At 38.6% G+C, this 19,518-nt stretch overlaps 1 protein-coding gene across 1 annotated transcript in view; it reads left to right on the forward strand.

Annotated features, from left to right (window-relative positions):
• Positions 1-19,518, forward strand: part of LOC133631559 (collagen alpha-1(XI) chain-like) — a 188,299-nt gene that overhangs the window by 37,487 nt on the left and 131,294 nt on the right. The window contains exon 4 of the mRNA XM_062023875.1: positions 3,250-3,412. Coding sequence (XP_061879859.1) covers positions 3,250-3,412 — 163 coding nt within the window. The remainder of the gene's footprint in view (positions 1-3,249; positions 3,413-19,518) is intronic.

Genomic DNA, 19,518 nt, shown 5'->3' on the forward strand with positions numbered 1-19,518 from the left:
AATTGCTATTGCGACATCCAGTGGACACATTTAGAAATGTTAAAAAATGTCAGCTAATTTTTATACTTGGCAAAACCTGTTTACGGGCCAAGTCGCCATATTACATTCTTGACCACCTTATAAGTGTAAAAAGAAGGTGATTTTAACTTGATGACACATCTTTCATAATGTCACCAAGATGTAAGGCGGAGGCTCCCAACACTAATTTCTACGATCTATATCAATTTAAGTGGACCCCGACTTAAACAAGTTGAAAAACTTATTCGGGTGTTACCATTTAGTAGTCAATTGTACGGAATATGTACTTCACTGTGCAACCTACTAATAAAAGTCTCAATCAATCAATCAATACAACTTATTTTTGAACACAAAACAGAACCAGAAAAGCACTCGGCACCAGGCCCAATGTCCTACTATTAAAAATGACCTGAATCTAGACCAGGGGTGGGCAAACGTTTTGGCTCAGGGGCCACATTGGCTTTTGAAAATTGACAGACGGGCCGGGCGAGATCGTGATGCATTTGAAAGCGTACCATAAAAATAAAAAATAAAAATAAAAATAAAAAAAATCCTGAGGGAACTCTCCTGAAGGAATCAATAAAGTACTATCTATCTATCTATCTATCTATATACCAGTGGTTCTCAACCTTTTTTCAGTGATGTACTCCCTGTGAACATTTTTTTTAATTCAAGTACCCCCTAATCAGCTCAAAGCATTATTGGTTGAAAAAAAGAGATAAAGAAGTAAAATACAGCACTATGTCATCAGTTTCGGATTTATTAAATTGTATAACAGTGCAAAATATTGCTCATTTGTTGTGGTCTTTCTTGAACTATTTGGAAAAAAAGGTATAAAAATAACTAAAAACTTGTTGAAAAATAAACAAGTGATTCAATTATAAATAAAGATTTCTACACATAGAAGTAATCATCAACTTAAAGTGCCCTCTTTGGGGATTGTAATAGAGATCCATCTGGATTCATGAACTTAATTCTAAACATTTCTTCACAAAAAAAGAAATCTTTAACATCAATATGTATGGAACATGTCCACAAAAAATCTAGCTGTCAACACTGAATATTGCATTACTTTTCACAGTTCTTTTTGACAGACATTTTTAAAAAAATCTCACGTACCCCTTGGCATACCTTCAAGTACCCCCATTTGAGAACCATTGCCGTACACAGTACAGGCCAAAAGTTTGGACACACCTTCTCCTCATTCATTTCTTTATTGTCATGACTATTTACATTGTAGATTGTCACTGAAGGCATCAAAGCTATGAATGAAAACATGTGGAGTTATGTGTGAAATAACTGAAAACATGTTTTATATTCTAGGTTCTTCAAATTAGCCACCCTTTGCTCTGATTACTCCTTTATGCTAGGTTCACACAAACGGCGCTTTGACGGCGCTTTAAAGCGGCACGCAAAGCGGCACGCAAAGCGGCACGCAAAGCGGCGTTATAGCGTAACAAAGCCTGATTAAAGCGTGAGGGTCCTAATGGATCGTGGGAAAGCTTGTAGTGAAGCGGGACATGCGGCAAGTTCGCCAACAATTTTTAAACGGTTTTAAAAAATTCTGCGCTCTGTCAAGAATGGAATAAAGCGTCGAGAGCGTATGAAAGCGTGAAAAAGTGTGACAAAGCTCAGCAAAACTTGACTAAAAGCGTAGGAAAGCTTAACAGATCTTGGTTCAAAGCGCGGACCCCTACAAATAGAAATGCCTTTTATTATTTTCAACTAGCATAAGAAATGAAAGATAGATATTTATTAAGATGACAAAAATAAAAGAAATGAAGATATAAAACATAATATAACGGGGGAAAAAAGAGAAATTGAAAAAATAAATGAATATAAAAAATGTGTGGATAATTGCCTTTTATTATTTTCAACTAGCATAAGAAATGAAAGATAGATATTTATTAAGATGACAAAAATAAAAGAAATTAAGATATAAAACATAATATAACGGAAAAAAAAGAGAAATTGAAAAAATAAATGAATATAAAAAATGTGTGGATAATTGCCTTTTATTATCTTCAACTAGCATAATAAATGAAAGATAGATATTTATTAAGATGACAAAAATACAATAAATGAAGATATAAAACATAATATAACGGAAAAAAAAGAGAAATTGAAAAAATAAATGAATATAAAAAATGTGTGGATAATTGCCTTTATTATCTTCAACTAGCATAATAAATGAAAGATAGATATTTATTAAGATGACAAAAATAAAATAAATGAAGATATAAATCATAATATAACGGAAAAAAGAGAAATTGAAAAAATAAATGAATATAAAAAATGTGTGGATAATTGCCTTTTATTATTTTCAACTAGCATAAGAAATGAAAGATAGATATTTATTAAGATGACAAAAATAAAAGAAATGAATATATAAAACATAACATAATGGAGAAAAAAATAGAAATTGAAAAAATAAATGAATATAAAAAATGTGTGGAAAACAGTATACTGAGTTTTTCACATTTTTTTCTTATTTTTGTTGTAACAATGCACAACAGAGCTTGATAATCGTGTCAGAGCCTGATTTAAAGCGTCAGGATTGCATCAAAGCGTAATAAAGTTCAATAAAGCGTAATAATACGTATCAAAGCGTGATTTAAAGCGTATCAAAGCGGGAGGAACGGTAACAAAGCGGCAACGAATTCGTATCAGAGCGTATCAGAGCGTATCAAAGCATAAAATTACTTCAGAGATCGGGATATTCGTGGAAAAATTGACAAAAATGACGGCGCTTTGCTCGCCGCTGGCGGCAAGCGCCGTTGGTGTGAACCAGGCATTACTGATTATTACATTTTAACAGAAGTGTAAATAGAACAGTTAAAAGAGAAAGTAAGCAGATATTAACAGTAAATGAACAAGTAGATTAATAATTAATTTTCTACCACTTGTGCTTAATAATGTTGACAAAATAATAGAATGATAAATGACACAATATGTTACTGCATATGTCAGCAGCTAAATTAGGAGCCTTTGTTTGTTTACTTACTACTAAAAGACAAGTCGTCTTGTATGTTCACTATTTTATTTAAGGACAAACTTGCAATAAGAAACATATGTTTAATGTACCTTAAGATTTTTTGTTAAAATAAAGCCAATAATGCAATTTTTTGTGGTCCCCTTTATTTAGAAAAGTACCGAAAAGTATCAAAATAATTTTGATATCGGGACAAAACACTAAACTGTCTATATCAATGTTGTTGGTGTGTTGGTCAGGTGGCATCGTGTTGCTATCAGCGTGGAGAAGCAGAGCATCACCATGATCGTGGACTGTAAGAGGAAGGTCACCAAGCCGTTGGGCCGAGGCCAGCAGGCCGCCATCAACACAGAGGGAATCACCGTCTTCGGCACCAGAATCCTGGATGACCAAGTCTTTGAGGTATGACGAAGATTATTGCTTCCTTCCTGGCTGCTTTTTCCTGCTGTGGAACGTTCGGGAGCTACTTAAGTTGTCACCGGACAAGATTGATAATGTTCTAAAGTTGGTCGGGCAAGACGGTATTGGCCCGCAATACTGTAAAACCACACCATTATTTTGTCTTTTTATTTGTACTTTAGAGGAATATGCACGTTTCTTCCATTCTGTTCGAAAGCTAAGCTAATCTTAGCACTAGCTATATTTATGCTGAGTTAAACGTAATGCTTCAACTCTCCATGTCGAGGTAAACACAGAAATCCCAGTCTTTATGCTAAAATGAACTATTCAAGCCTTAATGCATTACAAAATTTGGACGGCCATGTTTAGCTTAACTCAACGCTACCTGCCATGCTTAACTAAACACCATCTTTTCCAGTATGCAACTCGTTAGTTACAGCCGAGCATGTTCGGCAGCGCACAATCACGGAGTACTTACAAGCAGACACAGTGTGTAGACAGAAAAGGCAGAACGGACGCATTTAGGCTTAAACACTAACGATAAAGGTGAACTTATAAGGAAGAGATGCTTTAAGACAGGGGTCACCAACGCGGTGCCCGCGGGCACCAGGTAGCCCGTATGGACCAGATGAGTCGCCCGCTGGCCTGTTCTAAAAATAGCTCAAATAGCAGCACTTACCAGTGAGCTGCCTCTATTTTTTAAATTGTATTTATTTACTAGCAAGATGGTCTCGCTTTGCTCGACATTTTTAATTCTAAGAGAGACAAAACTCAAATAGAATTTGAAAATCCAAGAAAATATTTGAAAGACTTGGTCTTCACTTGTTTAAATAAATTCATTATTTTTTTTACTTTGCTTCTTATAACTTTCAGAAAGACAATTTTAGAGAAAAAATACAACCTTAAAAATGATTTTAGGATTTTTAAACACATATACCTTTTTACCTTTTAAATTCCTTCCTCTTCTTTCCTGACAATTTATATCGATGTTCAAGTAAATGTATCTTTTTTATTGTAAAGAATAATAAATACATTTTAATTAAATTTTTCATTTTAGCTTCTGTTTTTTTGACGAAGAATATTTGTGAAATATTTCTTCAAACTTATTATGATTAAAATTCAAAAAAAATATTCTGGCAAAGCTAGAAAATCTGTAGAATCAAATTTAAATCTTATTTCAAAGTCTTTTGAATTTCTTTTAAAATTTTTGTTCTGGAAAATCTAGAAGAAATAATGATTTGTATTTGTTAGAAATATAGCTTGGTCCAATTTGTTATATATTCTAACAACGTGCAGATTGGATTTTAACCTATTTAAAACATGTTATCAAAATTCTAAAATTAATCTTAATCAGGAAAAATTACTAATGATATTCAATAAATTATTTTTTTTTATTTTTTTCAAAAAGATTCGAATTAGCTAGTTTTTCTCTTTGAATTTTGAATTTTAAAGAGTCGAAATTGAAGATAAACTATGTTTAAAAATGTAATTGTCATTTTTTTTCGTGTTTTCTCCTCTTTTAAACCATTCAATTAAGTGTAAATATCATTAATTATTAATAATAACATAAAGTTAAAGGTAAATCGAGCAAATTGGCTATTTCTGGCATTTTATTTAAGTGTGTATCAAACTGGTAGCCCTTCGCATTAATCAGTACCCAAGAAGTAGCTCTTGGTTTCAAAAAGGTTGGTGACCCCTGCTTTAAGACATGGCTAGCTAGCTAGCGGCTAAAGTCCAGCCCCAGTTTGCAGTGTTTTAGCTACTTCTAAATCACTAATCCTCGTCTCCATGGCGACAAATAAAGTATGTTTCTTACAAGTATCATCCCTGCAGGACGAGGAATAGCTAAACATGCTTCACTACACACCGTAGCTCACTGTAAACAAACGCCATTGGTGGATCTACAGCTAACATTCACTGTAATGATACCAAGTACAGTAGCGTATCTAGTCGATACTACTGTGATTCCGTAGATATTTTTGGGCATCACAACATCTTCTTTCGTTTTTTAAAAATGTATTTTATGTTTATAAACTCAGGATATATGTCCCTGGACTTTGAATGTGACCAATGTATGATCCTGTAACGACTTGGTATCGGATCGATACCCAAATTTGTGGTATCATCAAAAACTAATGTAAAGTATCCAAACAACAGAAGTATAAGTGATTAATACATTTTAACAGAAGTGTAGATAGAACATGTTAAAAGACAAAGTAAGCAGATATTAACAGTAAATGAGCAAGTAGATTAATAATTCATTTTCTACCGCTTGTCCTTAATAATTTTGACAAAATAATAGAATGGAAAATGACACAATATGTTAATGCCTACGTAAGCAACTAAATTAGGAGCCTTTGTTTGCTTACTTACTAATAAAAGACAAGTTGTCTTGTATGTTCACTATTTTATTTAAGGACAAACTTGCAATAAGAAACATATGTTTAATGTACCCTAAGATTTTTTTTGTTAAAATAATGCCAATAATGCAATTTTTTGTGGTCCCCTTTATTTAGAAAAGTACTAAAAAGTATCGAAATAATTTTGGTACTGGTACAGGTACAAACATATTGGTATCAGGACAACACTACTATGTTACTGCATATGTCAGCAGCTAAATTAGGAGCCTTTGTTTGTTTACTGTATTTTTTGGACTATAAGTCACAGTTTTTTTAATAGTTTGGCCGGGGGTGCGACTTATGTGTGAAATTATTAACACGTTAGCGTAAAATATCAAATAATATTATTTAGCTCATTCACGTAAGAGACTAGACGTATAAGATTTCATGGGATTTAGCGATTAGGAGTGACAGATTGTTTGGTAAACGTATAGCATGTTCTATATGTTATAGTTATTTGAATGACTCTTACCATAATATGTTACGTTAACATACCAGGCACGTTCTCAGTTGGTTATTTAGGCCTCATATAACGTACACTTATTCAGCCTGTTGTTCACTATTCTTTATTTATTTTAAATTGCCTTTCAAATGGCTATTCTTGGTGTTGGGTTTTATCAAATACATTTCCCCAATAAATGCGACTTATACTCCAGTGCGACTTATATATGTTTTTTTTTCCTTCTTTATTGTGCATTTTCGGCAGGTGCGACTTATACTCCGGTGCGACTTATACTCCGAAAAATACGGTACTAATAAAAGACACGTTTTCTTGTATGTTCACTATTTTATTTAAGGACAAACTTGCAATACGAAAAATATGTTTAATGTACCCGAACATTTTTTTGTTAAAAAAAAGACAATATTGCAATTTTTTGTGGTACCCTTTATTTACAAAAGTACTAAAAAGTATCTAAATAATTTTGGTACTGGTACCAGTACCAAAATACTGGCATCAGGACAACTCTACTATGTTACTGCATATGTCAGCAGCTAAATTAGGAGCCTTTGTTTGCTTACTTACTACTAAAAGACAAGTTGTCTTGTATTTTCACTATTTTATTTAAGGACAAACTTGCAATAATAAACATATGTTTAATGTACCCGAAGATTTTTTGTGTTAAAATGAAGCCAATAATGCCATTTTTTGTGGTACCCTTTATTTAGAAAAGTACTAAAAGTATCAAAATATTGGTATCGGGACAACACTACTACTAATGGTAACACAACCTGGTGTTCTTGTTATATTATATAAAATGTTACAAAAGTTGCAAAAACTCTTTGTTTTAAAGTAGCTTGCATTCCTTGAATCCTTAAAATAACGTTTTCAAGCATTTCATTGGCATGATTCATGTTTTTAAGAGGGTTTGAAAAAGTCACCTACATTTCTGCCAGCTGTTTAATTTGTCTTTAGTCGGCTTGTAAAGTGAGACGTTTATAGGCCAGAGCAATATTCACTTTGTTAGCACGCATTTTAAACACACAACTCTGGAAATGCTTTAATGGCGCTGACTTAATAAATTGTTTTTGTGCGAGTGGAACCTACTGTATGTGTCGAAGCGCTCGCAACAGACGCGCTTTGAAGTGTGAATTATGAATGCGGGATAAAGTGAAGCAGCCTGGGAGTCCTTAGGTCAGAGTTGACTTTTTCCACAGATGTCATCTTCTTCTTCATCTTCTTCTTCTTTTAAGGCGAGCTCTTGCATGCTGACACGTAGCGCCGGGATAAGGAAATATAGCATGGTTAACTGAGGCAATAAAAAACGGAGTTTGGAAAGAATGCCAGAGTGAAAGCCGCAGTCATCTGAGATTGTAATTAAGGTAATTATGAGTTCGGGGGAGAATAGCGCAGCAAACGTTTTTTATCCAAGTGTTATCTAGTTTCAACACTCCATATAAAGACACATTTGGCTTTTTGTTTGCATATATACCCTTCAGATTTAACCCCTTCTTTCAAAAGATTTTGCAGATTTTGCTTGCACCTGGGGATAGGTTTATTGGCAACGCTAAATTGGCCCTAGTGTGTGAATGTGAGTTAAAGTTAAAGTTAAAGTAGCAATGATAGTCACACACACACTAGGTGTGGTGAAATTTGTCCTCTGCATTTGACCCATCCCCTTGTTCACCCCCTGGGAGGTGAGGGGAGCAGTGAGCAGCAGCGGTGACCGCACCCGGGAATAATTTTTGGTGATTTAACCCCCAATTCCAACCCTTGATGCTGAGTGCCAAGCAGGGAGGTGATGGGTCCCATTTTTATAGTCTTTGGTATGACTCGGCCGGGGTTTGAACTCACAACCTACCGATCTCAGGGCGGACACTACAACCACTAGGCCACTGAGTGAATAATAATAATAATAACAATATATTTTATTTGTAAAAAGCACTTTGCATTGAGTAAACAACCTCAAAGTGCTACAGTGTATTAAAAAATAAGTAAAATGAAATTAAAAAGATAAACAATTTTTCAAAAAAATAAAAACTAGAGCAGCAAAATAGCTAAAACTAGTATGCATAAACCAAAAAAAAAAAAAAAAGGCTTTTTTAAAAAGAAGGGTTTTTAAGCCTTTTTTAAAAGCATCCACAGTCTGTGGTGCCCTCAGGTGGTCAGGGATAGCGTTCCACAGAGCAGAAAGCCCGGTCCCCCATTGTTCGTAGCTTTGTCCTCTGAGGTTGGAGGAGGTTAGCCTGTCCGGAGCGGAGGTGTCGTGTGGAGGATTTGGGGGTGAGTAGTTCTTTGAGGTAGAGGGGGGCATTTCCATGGAGGCACTGGTGGGTTAGTAGGGAGACTTTGGATTCAATCCTGAGTGGAACAGGAAGCCAGTGAAGGGATTTGAGAGTTGGTGTGATATGGTCGTATTTCCGCACTCTCATCAGGATCCTAGCAGCACTATTCTGTATGTATTGCAGCTTCTGGGTGTTCTTGCTGGGGATCCCGACAAGAAGTGCGTTGCGGTAGTTGAATGTTGTCTGTCCATCTGTGATGAGGTGGCGACTTGTCCAGGGTGTACCCCGCCTTCTGCCCGAATGCAGCTGAGACAGGCTCCAGCACCCCCCGCGACTCCGAACGGGAGAAGCGGTAGAAAATGGATGGATGGATGCTTCGATGCTAGCGTATGTAGCCGATGATCGGACCGCCAAGTGACCTGCCTTCGGCTGCCGCCCAGCTGTGGGTAGTGAGCCCATTGGAGGGTGGGACCCACGTTGCCTCTTCGGGCTGTGCCCGGCCGGGCCCCACGGGGACAGGCCCGGCCACCAGGCGCTCGCCATCGTACCAGAGGGAAATCCAAGTCCTTGATCTTTATTCTTCATTAAAAGGTCTTCGAGCTGCTCTTTGTCTGATCCCTCACCTAGGACCAGTTTGTCTTGGGAGACCCTACCAGGGGGCATAAAGCCCCCCAGACAACATAGAAAAACATCTGGTTAGGATGCCACCCGAAAACCTCCCTAAGGGGGTGTTTCGGGCACGTCCGACCGGTAGGAGGCCGCGGGGAAGACCCAGGACACGTTGGGAAGACTATGTCTCCCAGCTGGCCTGGGAACGCCTCGGGAGAACCCGGGAGGAGCTGGACGAAGTGGCTGGGGAGAGGGAAGTCTGGGATTCCCTGCTTAGGCTGCTGCCCCTGGACAATATAGAAAACATCTGGTCAGGATGCCGCCCGAACGCTACCCTAGGGAGGTGTTTCGGACACGTCCGACTGGTAGGAGGCCATGGGGAAGACCCAAGACACGTTGGGAAGACTATGTCTCCCGGCTGGCCTGGGAACGCCTCGGGAGAACCCGGGAGGAGCTGGACGAAGTGGCTGGGGAGAGGGAAGTCTGGGATTCGGATAAGCTAAGAAGATGGATGGATGGATGGATGCTTTGATGCTAAGCTAAACTCTACTCTTGTATCCTTCATGATAGGCTATTCTTTCTCAAATAGTGGGGCGGCCCCCCCACTGGGAAGGGGTGGTGTGACCTTGGGGAACATGCTTTTTTTTATATGATGAAGTGTATGTAGTATTTTGCTTTACTGTAACACCGGCGTGTTGTTTGAAATCTAGTCATAACAAATTTATAGACAGACTTTACAATTTATAGGCCCAGTGGAGAGTATGTTTCTTCTTCCTTGAAGGGGGGGTGTAACAGAAAATAATTGAGAGTTCCCACAAAGTTCCCATATTTTGTAATGCAAATATTGATAGGTAGGGTAGCTAAAAAAAAGAGCTTCCCCTTTTTGAAAGACCAGTAGCCGCTACCGGCAAAATATAACTATTTTAGCCTTCACTGGTTAGCGTGTCCGCCCTGAGATTGGCAGGTCGTGAGTTCAAACCCAGGCCGAGTCATACCAAAGACTATAAAAAAGGAACCCAATACCTCCCTGCTTGGCACTCAGCATCAAGGGTTGGAATTGGGGGTTAAATCACCAAAATGATTCCCGAGCGCGGCTACCGCTGCTGCTCACTGCTCCCCTCATCAAGGGTGATGGGTCAAATGCAGAGAATAATTTCGCCACACCTAGTGTGTGTGTGACTATCATTGGTACTTTTTAACTTTATTGTAGCCTTCATGCTAGGATAAACTCAGCTGTTGGCATTCTTGATACATGAACGGAAGTCCCTTAGCCTAAAATAAACAATTGTATCCTTCCTGCTAAGCTAAAATCAAGTGTTGTGTCTCAATTGGTGAATGCACGCTCAAAATGTATAGCATATGCACGGAAATGAGTGAATTGAGACAAAGTATATTTAGCCTTTACGTTAAACTAAATTCAACTCTTAGCTGAGTGTTGTTGTTGTTTTGTGTCAGGTTCATACACTGATGACATCTATTAAACAAGACAAGAAGCAAGGAATTAAACAGAGACAGAATTAAATTTGGCTCAATGAGACGAAACGCGTAGACACTGTACCCTTGCACAGTGTCGTCCTGCGCTCCTGACGAAAGATTGTACGCCTCCTCTTTTATTTGGACTTCCCCTGATTACATGGCAACAGCTGTTTCTAAAGGGTCGAGGGTCGTAAACAGCCATCGCCTCTGATTACAAAACAGTTCAAAGAAAAGGTCGTAAAACAGTTCAGAGAAAAGGTCGCCTTGAGGAGAGTCAGGCCCTGCTTCCTCTCCGCTTTGTAGTTCTTGGCTCAAGACAAAATCTTTCTGTGGATTACAATACATCAAAGAAACAGAACACCTTCCTGTTGCTTCCCATCCTACTCAGTGGAGTTTTACAAGCCTTCTTCTTGGTAGGATGAAAGACGGCTTTTGTCCGCTCGCCGGGAACTCATTGAACCACAAAGTTTTGTGATAACTTAGATACAATTATTCTGACATTTTATGAGACAACTGCAAACATTTGATAGCTTTTCTTATAATAGCCTCTAACTCAGGGGTTACCAACGCGGTGCCCGCGGGCACCAGGTAGCCCGTAAGGACCAGATGAGTAGCCCGCTGGCCTGTTCTAAAAATAGCTCAAATATCAGCACTTACCAGTTAGCTGCCTCTATTTTTTAAATTTTATTTATTTACTAGCAAGCTGGTCTCGCTTTGCCCGACATTTTTAATTCTAAGAGAGACAAAACTCAAATAGAATTTGAAAATCCAAGAAAATATTTGAAAGACTTGGTCTTCACTCGTTTAAATAAATTCATAATTTTTTTTACTTTGCTTCTTATAACTTTCAGAAAGACAATTTTAGAGAAAAAATACAACCTTAAAAATTATTTTAGGATTTTTAAACACATATACCTTTTTACCTTTTAAATTGCTTCCTCTTCTTTCCTGAAAATTAAAATCAATGTTCAAGTAAATTTATTGTTTTTATTGTAAAGAATAATCAATACATTTTAATTTAATTCTTCATTTTAGCTTCTGTTTTTTTGAAGAAGAATATTTGTGAAATATTTCTTCAAACTTATTATGATTAAAATTCAAAAAAATATTCTGGCAAATCTAGAAAATCTGTAGAATCAAATTTAAATCTTATTTCAAAATCTTTTGAATTTCTTTTAAAATTTTCGTTCTGGAAAATCTAGAAGAAATAATGATTTGTCTTTGTTACAAATATAGCTTGGTCCAATTTGTTGTATATTCTAACAAAGTGTAGATTGGATTTTAACCTATTTAAAACATGTCATCAAAATCCTAAAATTAATCTTAATCAGGAAAAATTACTAATGATGTTCCACAACAATTTTTTAAAATTTTTTCAGAAAGATTCGAATTAGCTAGTTTTTCTCTCCTTTTTTTCGGTTGAATTTTGAATTTTAAAGAGTCGAAATTGAAGATAAACTATGTTTCAAAATTTAACTGTCATTTTTTTCGTGTTTTCTCCTCTTTTAAACCGTTCAATTCAGTGTAAATATCATTAATTATTAATAATAACTTAAAGGTAAATTGAGCAAATTGGCTATTTCTGGCAATTTCTTTAAGTGTGTATCAAACTGGTAGCCCTTCGCATTAATCAGTACCCAAGAAGTAGCTCTTGGTTTCAAAAAGGTTGGTGACCCCTGCTCTAACTCATTGTAGGCCTGCTGTACATGTTCATAAAGGTGAAAATGGAGTACACATAATTGCAACCCATATACTTTTTACGTTAGGGACTGACTGCTGTTTTTGGACGTGGTCGTCGTACAATCAGTACACCTTTCAAAAACGTCAAATCGTAAGCAGCTGGAAAGAAACAACATGTGTTTACGCTCAACACGCCGATAGATTGCACATTGCCTCCTGTCTTTCTGTGAACACGAGAAAAGTAAAGCGGCTGTGGTTGCGATGGCAGAAGCAGGTGTAGACACTTGGAAGCAGAGGAAGAGTTGCGGTGAATAACGATCAGCATGTGCCCGAGAATCCACAGCTGTTAGACAGATAACATGCACATCTCCCAATAATAACTCAACATTTTCTTTCAATGTTACGCTTTAAAAAGCCATCCTTTGATCCTTGCTGATTTAGGACTCGGTCGATATGCTTTCGGTCAGACTTTTAGGTGCGTATTTTCTCTACGAAGACCATTCCACCAAATCCTTCTTGTTAAATAAATCTAAATTCCTGTCTCTAAATCTGATAATACACATATTGAACTACTCAAAATGTGTAATGGCCCACCTCAGGAAACTTTATTTGTATTTTTTTTACAAGGTTCTGAAGCCAAAGAGGACTTATTGGCTTAACCAGACTAAAAGTAACAGGAGTTAGTTTTTAGCATAGCATGAGCAAATACATGAAAAACTGTATCGCTACATGGTATATATGCTAATAGCATTTTGACACTTGCACATTACAGTGATTCAACAATCCCCAAGGTCACACTGCGCCTTCCCATTGGGGGGCCGCCCCACTATTTGAGAAGGAATGGCTTAGCATGAAGGATACAAGAGTAGAATCTAGCTTAGCATCAAAACATCCATCCATCCATTCATCCATCCATCTTCTTCCGCTTATCCGAGGTCGAGCCTAAGCAGGGAAGCCCAGATTTTCCTCTTCCCAGCCATTTCGTCCAGCTCTTCTCAGATGATTCCGAGGCATTCCCAGGCCAGCCGGGAGACATAGTCTTCCCAACGTGTCCTGGGTCTTCCCCGTGGCCTCCTACCAGTCGGACGTGCCCTAAACACCTCCCTAGGGAGGCGTTCGGGTGGCATCCTGACCAGATCGTACAGGGAGCGGACCGCCACAATCAGACAGTCCGATACCCCATACTCTCTGAGCACTCCCCCACAGGACTTCGGTTGAATGCCTTCTCCAAGTCCACAAAACACATGTAGACTGGTTGGGCAAACTCCCATGCACCCTCCAGGACCCTGCCGAGAGTATAGAGCTGGTCCACAGTTCCACGACCAGGACGAAAACCACACTGTTCCTCCTAAAATCCGAGGTTTGACTATCCGGCATAGCCTCCTCTCCAGTACACCTGAATAGACCTTACCGGGAAGGCTGAGGAGTGTGATCCCACGATAGTTGGAACACACCCTCCGGTTCCTCTTCTTGAAGAGAGGAACCACCACCCCGGTCTGCCAATCCAGAGGTACCGCCCCCGATGTCCACGTGGTGCTGCAGAGTCTTGTCACCCAAGACAGCCCCACAGCATCCAGAGCCTTAAGGAACTCCGGGCGGATCTCATCCACCCCCGGGGCCTTGCCACCGAGGAGCTTTTTAACTACCTCAGCAACCTCAGCCCCAGAAATAGGAGAGCCCACCATAGATTCCACCAGGCACTGCTCCCTCATAGGAAGACGTGTTGGTGGGATTGAGGAGGTCTTCGAAGTATTCCCTCCACCGATCCACAACATCCGCAGTCGAGGTCAGCAGAACACCATCGGTGTTGACAATAAGTTTTTAAATTTTGAAAAGAACAAATAACATGAAAAACTGGAAAATTCCCGCAGAAATTTTGATGCTATCTGTGCCCTGGACCTGTGGCCTGGGGGTCGCCGGAAGCCGCCGTATTTATTAGATGGTGCCGAGTGCCTGAATCCGTGAGTTTTAGGTGTAGCCGTACAAAATGAGCCACAGAGCTAGCCTAAAACAGTAGCATGGTTACATAAAAATGCTAACATTAACAGTGAATGTAGCATGGTTACATAAAAATGCTATGACTAGCAGTGAATGGGCGCTGGCATTGCAGCAGGCCCATAATAACGACGGTAAAAGGACTCTAATGGCATTTTAACCCAACCTAGTCAAGGTCAAATAACAAAGGGAACTTACTTGTGAATCTTACAACAACTGAAAGCAATTTGATTCATATTCTTTGGGTGTCGATTCAATTCAGAATTGATCATTAATTGAACATGAATCTCTAATCAAACCAATTGTTGCCTGATAATAATAATAATAATATGATAAAACCTTTTCAGAACAGGTTACAGGTTACAAAAGCTCCTCTTGGCTGCTGAGGCTTCAAGACAGGGGTAGGGAACCTATGGCTCTCGAGCCAGATGTGGCTCTTTTGATGACTGCATCTGGCTCTCCGATAAATCTTAGCTGACATTGCTTAACACGATAAGTAATTAATAATTTCGTTGGTAATCACAGTGTTAAAAATAACGTTCAAAATATTAAACATTTTAATCCATCCATCCGTGTTCTACCGCACCTGTTCAAGACGTCGCATTAATGGTAAGAAGTATTTTATTTATTATGGGTTAGCTTCAGAAAAACAATGTTATTAAAAAGAATAAGAGACTTATTATACTGGTCGTACTTAAAAATGCACGCATTTAGTTGTATTCAGTGTTAAAAAACATTATATGGCTCTCACGGAAATACATTTTAAAATATTTGGCTTTCATGGCTCTCTGCCAAAAAGGTTCCCGACCTCTGATTTAAGATGTATATGCGATGGCCTGGTCTTTTTCAAAATCAATTCTTGAAAATTTTTGATACATTCTCAATCATAACAAATAAGAATCACAATTTTTCCGGCACCCGTAGAATTTACCGTTACTCCCCATGGCCTCCAGAAGTTCTAAAATGATGCAGCTTCCTGCGGACCATGTGACTTGTAATATTGTGTCAGGACTGAGTGAAAACACAAGGATGCGAAAAAAAGTATGAATTTTAACTTAAAGTTTTATAAAGAAAAAAACTAGAAGTTGGGATAAGGAGTAAGAAATATGTCCGCCCATCCCTATACGCAGATTACGTGCTCTGCGCAGAGCGCTTTATATGGAATTATACCGCGAAAGTGTTTTTAGCCCCTTCCTGCTCTGTCACTAAAAAAAATATAATGGGAAATGACCCGGTACATATTTTCTTGTACTTTAAAGCAGTCATACTGTTTTGATCCATGAACTTTCCGTGAATTGATTAACATGGACCCCGATTTAAACAAGTTGAAAAACTTATTCGGGTGTTACCATTTAGTGGTCAATTGTACTATGCAATACAAGTTTCAATCAATCAATCAATCCCTGGTTGGAGTTGTGTCAGGAAGGCTTGCAAAATGTATGTTTTAAGTTAAAGTACCACTGATAGTCGCACACACACTAGGTGTGGTGAAATTACCCTCTGCATTTGACCCATCCCCTTGTTCCACCCCCTGGGAGGTGAGGGGAGCAGTGAGGAGCAGCGGTGGCCGCGCTGGGGATTTTATTTAGCGTAAATGTGTTGTTTTCCACTAAGAAATTAATTGTTCGACAATTTCTTACCCATGAATTTGTTTTAATACAAATTCAAGTTTGATGACAATAGCATAAAAATAATTTGACATGAAAAATGTGGAACATTTTATAATGGGTAATTCTGCTTAGAATCCCAATTTAGCCAGGGCCACACATATGCAAAAAATTTAAAAATTCCTAAGTTAGTTTATACTTTGTATTTTCCTATTGTTATGAAGCCGGAGTAGACAACAAATGCTATTTTTTCAGTGTTTAAGGTCATTCTAATTAATCTTTCAAATTGTATACATTTAAAATATAATCAAATAAATGAATAGGACACTTAAAATATCATTTTACGGTTAATTGTATTGTGCATGTATACATCTTACTTCCTGGGGACGCGAATGAAATCCAGATTTTACCATTTGTTAGCACACAGCTGTTTGAATTCAAATAATGCAGGCCACACATTTATAAGAAATCTGTAAAGTATTACACGTACACACACACACACATCGCCCCCCTCACACCATCACTGCCTCTGGGTTAATTGTTGTCCTTGTACACTTCCGAAATTCCATCTGTGGAAATCTACTCCCTCCCAGCTTCGACCTCTTTTCTTGCTGGTACAGAAGTGGCCGCACAAGAAAACAAAAATAAAATAGCTGCACGACTATGCTCATACTGTGAGCATCTGGGCCCTGATTGGTGTCATGGACGGGTCAGGGTGACATCATCACATTTTCCCTTTTGCATCAAAACAAAGTTGCAGGCAAAGACGGAGAAGCATGTGCACCACGCTTAGTGAGCTGGACTTCGTCATAAGTAAATAATGTCCAACAATGGCGTCATTCACCAATGGGATTACTGTCGTCAATTAAACAGCAGTTTTTGGGCATCGTTTCACCTCTTCAAACCTTTCTTTAAAGCCTTCAGAACTGGAAAAAGTCCCATTGTGTTGGATTTTCACCAATTTCACGAGAGTGTTACAACCCTAATTGGAAGTGTCTTAGCCTTGACGCTGGAATTCAGACAGTTCAAGGGAACACGTCAATTTATGATTCTCTAGTTTTAATGCTAACGAGCTGTGTTTGTCCATGTCTTTCCTAGACAGAGTGTCTCCAACAAGCGTTATCTCTATTTCAGTGGTTCTTAACCTTGTTGGAGGTACCGAACCCCACCAGTTTCATATGCGCATTCACCGAACCCTTCTTTAGTGAACAATAAAATGTTGTTTTTTTTCAAATTCAAGACAAAGTTATATGTTTTTGGTAACACTTTAGTATGGGGAACATATTCTAAGTAACAAAGACTTAATTTAGAGTTATTTGGTTAGGGTTAGGGTTAGAGGGTTAGGGCCAGGGTTAGAGGGTTAGGGTTATAATAAGGCCATGCCGAATAAGGCATTAATAAGTACTTAATAATGACTAGTTAAGAGCCAATATGTTACTAATTTGCATGTTAATAAGCAACTAATTAATGGTGAATATGTTCCCCATACTAAAGTGTTACCATGTTTTTTTTACTGGCGCATGAAATGAACCGTGCATGAACATCACCTTGTTCAAAGAACAAAACCAACACAGTGCATAAACTCACAACAAATTACAAACCTGCAAATCAGTCAGCTGTTGCCGTATCCGTAACACGCCGATAAGGAGAAGTTTGTATTTACACGATGAGTCGGGTGTGTTTTGACCTCCGCCGAACCCCTGAGGCCGACTCACCGAACCCCTAGGGTTCGATCGAACCCAGGTTAAGAACCACTGCCCTAGGGGTTCGGTGAGTCGGCTTCAGGGGTTCGGCGGAGCCTCCTACCGCGGATGTCAAGACACACCCGACTTATCGTGTAAACAAAAACTTCTCCTTATCGGCGTATTATGGATACGGCAACAGCAGAAGTCACACTGATTTACAGGTGAGTAATATGTTGAGAGTTCATGCACTGTGTTGGTTTTGTTCTTTGAACAAGGTGATGTTCATGCACGATTCATTTTGTGCACCAGTAAAAATAAACATAACTTTGTCTTGAATTTGAAAAATATATATATATTTTTTTTTTTCACTAAAGAAGGGTTCGGTGAATGCACATATGAAACTGGTGGGGTTCGGTACATCCAATAAGGTTAAGAAGCACTGCCCTAGGGTTCGATCGAACCCAGGTTAAGAACCACTGTGCTATATATATATATATATATATATATATATATATATATATATATCACCTGACCGCTTCTATGGTAACGACCTCTCTTTGTTTATAATGAATATTTTCTGCTGGATCTACTCTCTAGGTCAGACCTGGGCATTGTGCGGCCCGCGGGCCGCATCCGGCCCTTTGTACGTCCCTGTCCGGCCCGCGTGAGGCCAATTATAAATTACAAAATAAATTTTAAAAAGCATCTATTTCGAGTGTGCAATACAACGGTGCTGCTTTTGTTTTGAAAAGCGTTATTTGTATTACTTCCGTGTGGACGTATGCTCGTGCGCGCAGCGGCAATCTCAAATTACAAAATAAATTTAAAAAAACATCTTTGTCGTGCGTGCAATACAACTGTGCTGCTTTTATTTTGAAAAGTGTTATATGTGCGTATGTCCTGTGAGGGAAGGCGCACAGCGGTTATCCCCGAAACGCTAAAAAGAGAAAAGTTGATGACGAATGGCGTGTTTTCAACAAGACAAGTAAAGGTAAAGCTGTGTGCTTATTTGTGGTACACACGTTGCTGTGTTTAAAGAATATAGTGTAACGACCTGCTGAAGTAGATGTTGTCTTCTTGAGTTGCGTAAATGAGGAGTGAGGAGACGTGCGTGTGGAAGGAACGAGAAATGTTGAGCTGTGTTAGTATAGCTTGCTCAATAAAAGTTTAAAAAGAGCGTCAGACTTGATGTGCACTTCTTCTGGACGCTACAATTGGTGGCAGAAGTAAAACTTTGCGCATACTGCACTGTTTGTGTGCTACGTCATCGGGAGGTACGTGCCACGTGAGGAGCTCGCCGCAAAGAGAGAGAGAGAGAGAGAGAGAGAGAGAGAGAGAGAGAGAGAGAGAGAGAGAGAGAGAGAGAGAGAGAGAGAGAGAGAGCGTTTACAGGTGCAGCCACGCTGCTTGCCACGGGGGGAATTCCGCCCTCAATGAAGACTCCCAGGTTTGATGGCAAGGCGAACTGGGAGGCATTTCATCCCACTTCTGACATCAATTGTAGCGTCCAGAAGAAGTGCACACCAAGTCTGATGCACTTTTTAAACTTTTATTGAGCATGCTATACTAACACAGCTCAACTTATCTCGTTCTTTCCAAAAGGAAAACCAATCCTCACTCCTCATTTCCGCAACAGCAACGCTTCCTCCTTCTTCGCCAATCACCTTACAGGCGTACGTGCTACGTTCACAACGTTTTCTTATCTGGTTAAATAAAGGTTTTACAACAAAGAGGATGCAGGATAAAGTGACAGAAATTGAAATTTTTGTATTGTAATATACATCAGGAAGTGTTGTGTAAGAAAGTGTTAAAAATAAAACCATCAAAAGCCATCTGCTTTTGTATAAAGATAAGTTAGGTTAAATGAAAATATTATTATTATTATTATCTATCTTACGGTATATCAAAAATAATTTGAGCAAAATTTAATTGAA

The sequence above is a fragment of the Entelurus aequoreus genome, linkage group LG16 (genome assembly GCF_033978785.1).
Source record: "Entelurus aequoreus isolate RoL-2023_Sb linkage group LG16, RoL_Eaeq_v1.1, whole genome shotgun sequence".
In the NCBI taxonomy this organism is placed as follows: Eukaryota; Metazoa; Chordata; class Actinopteri; order Syngnathiformes; family Syngnathidae; genus Entelurus; species Entelurus aequoreus.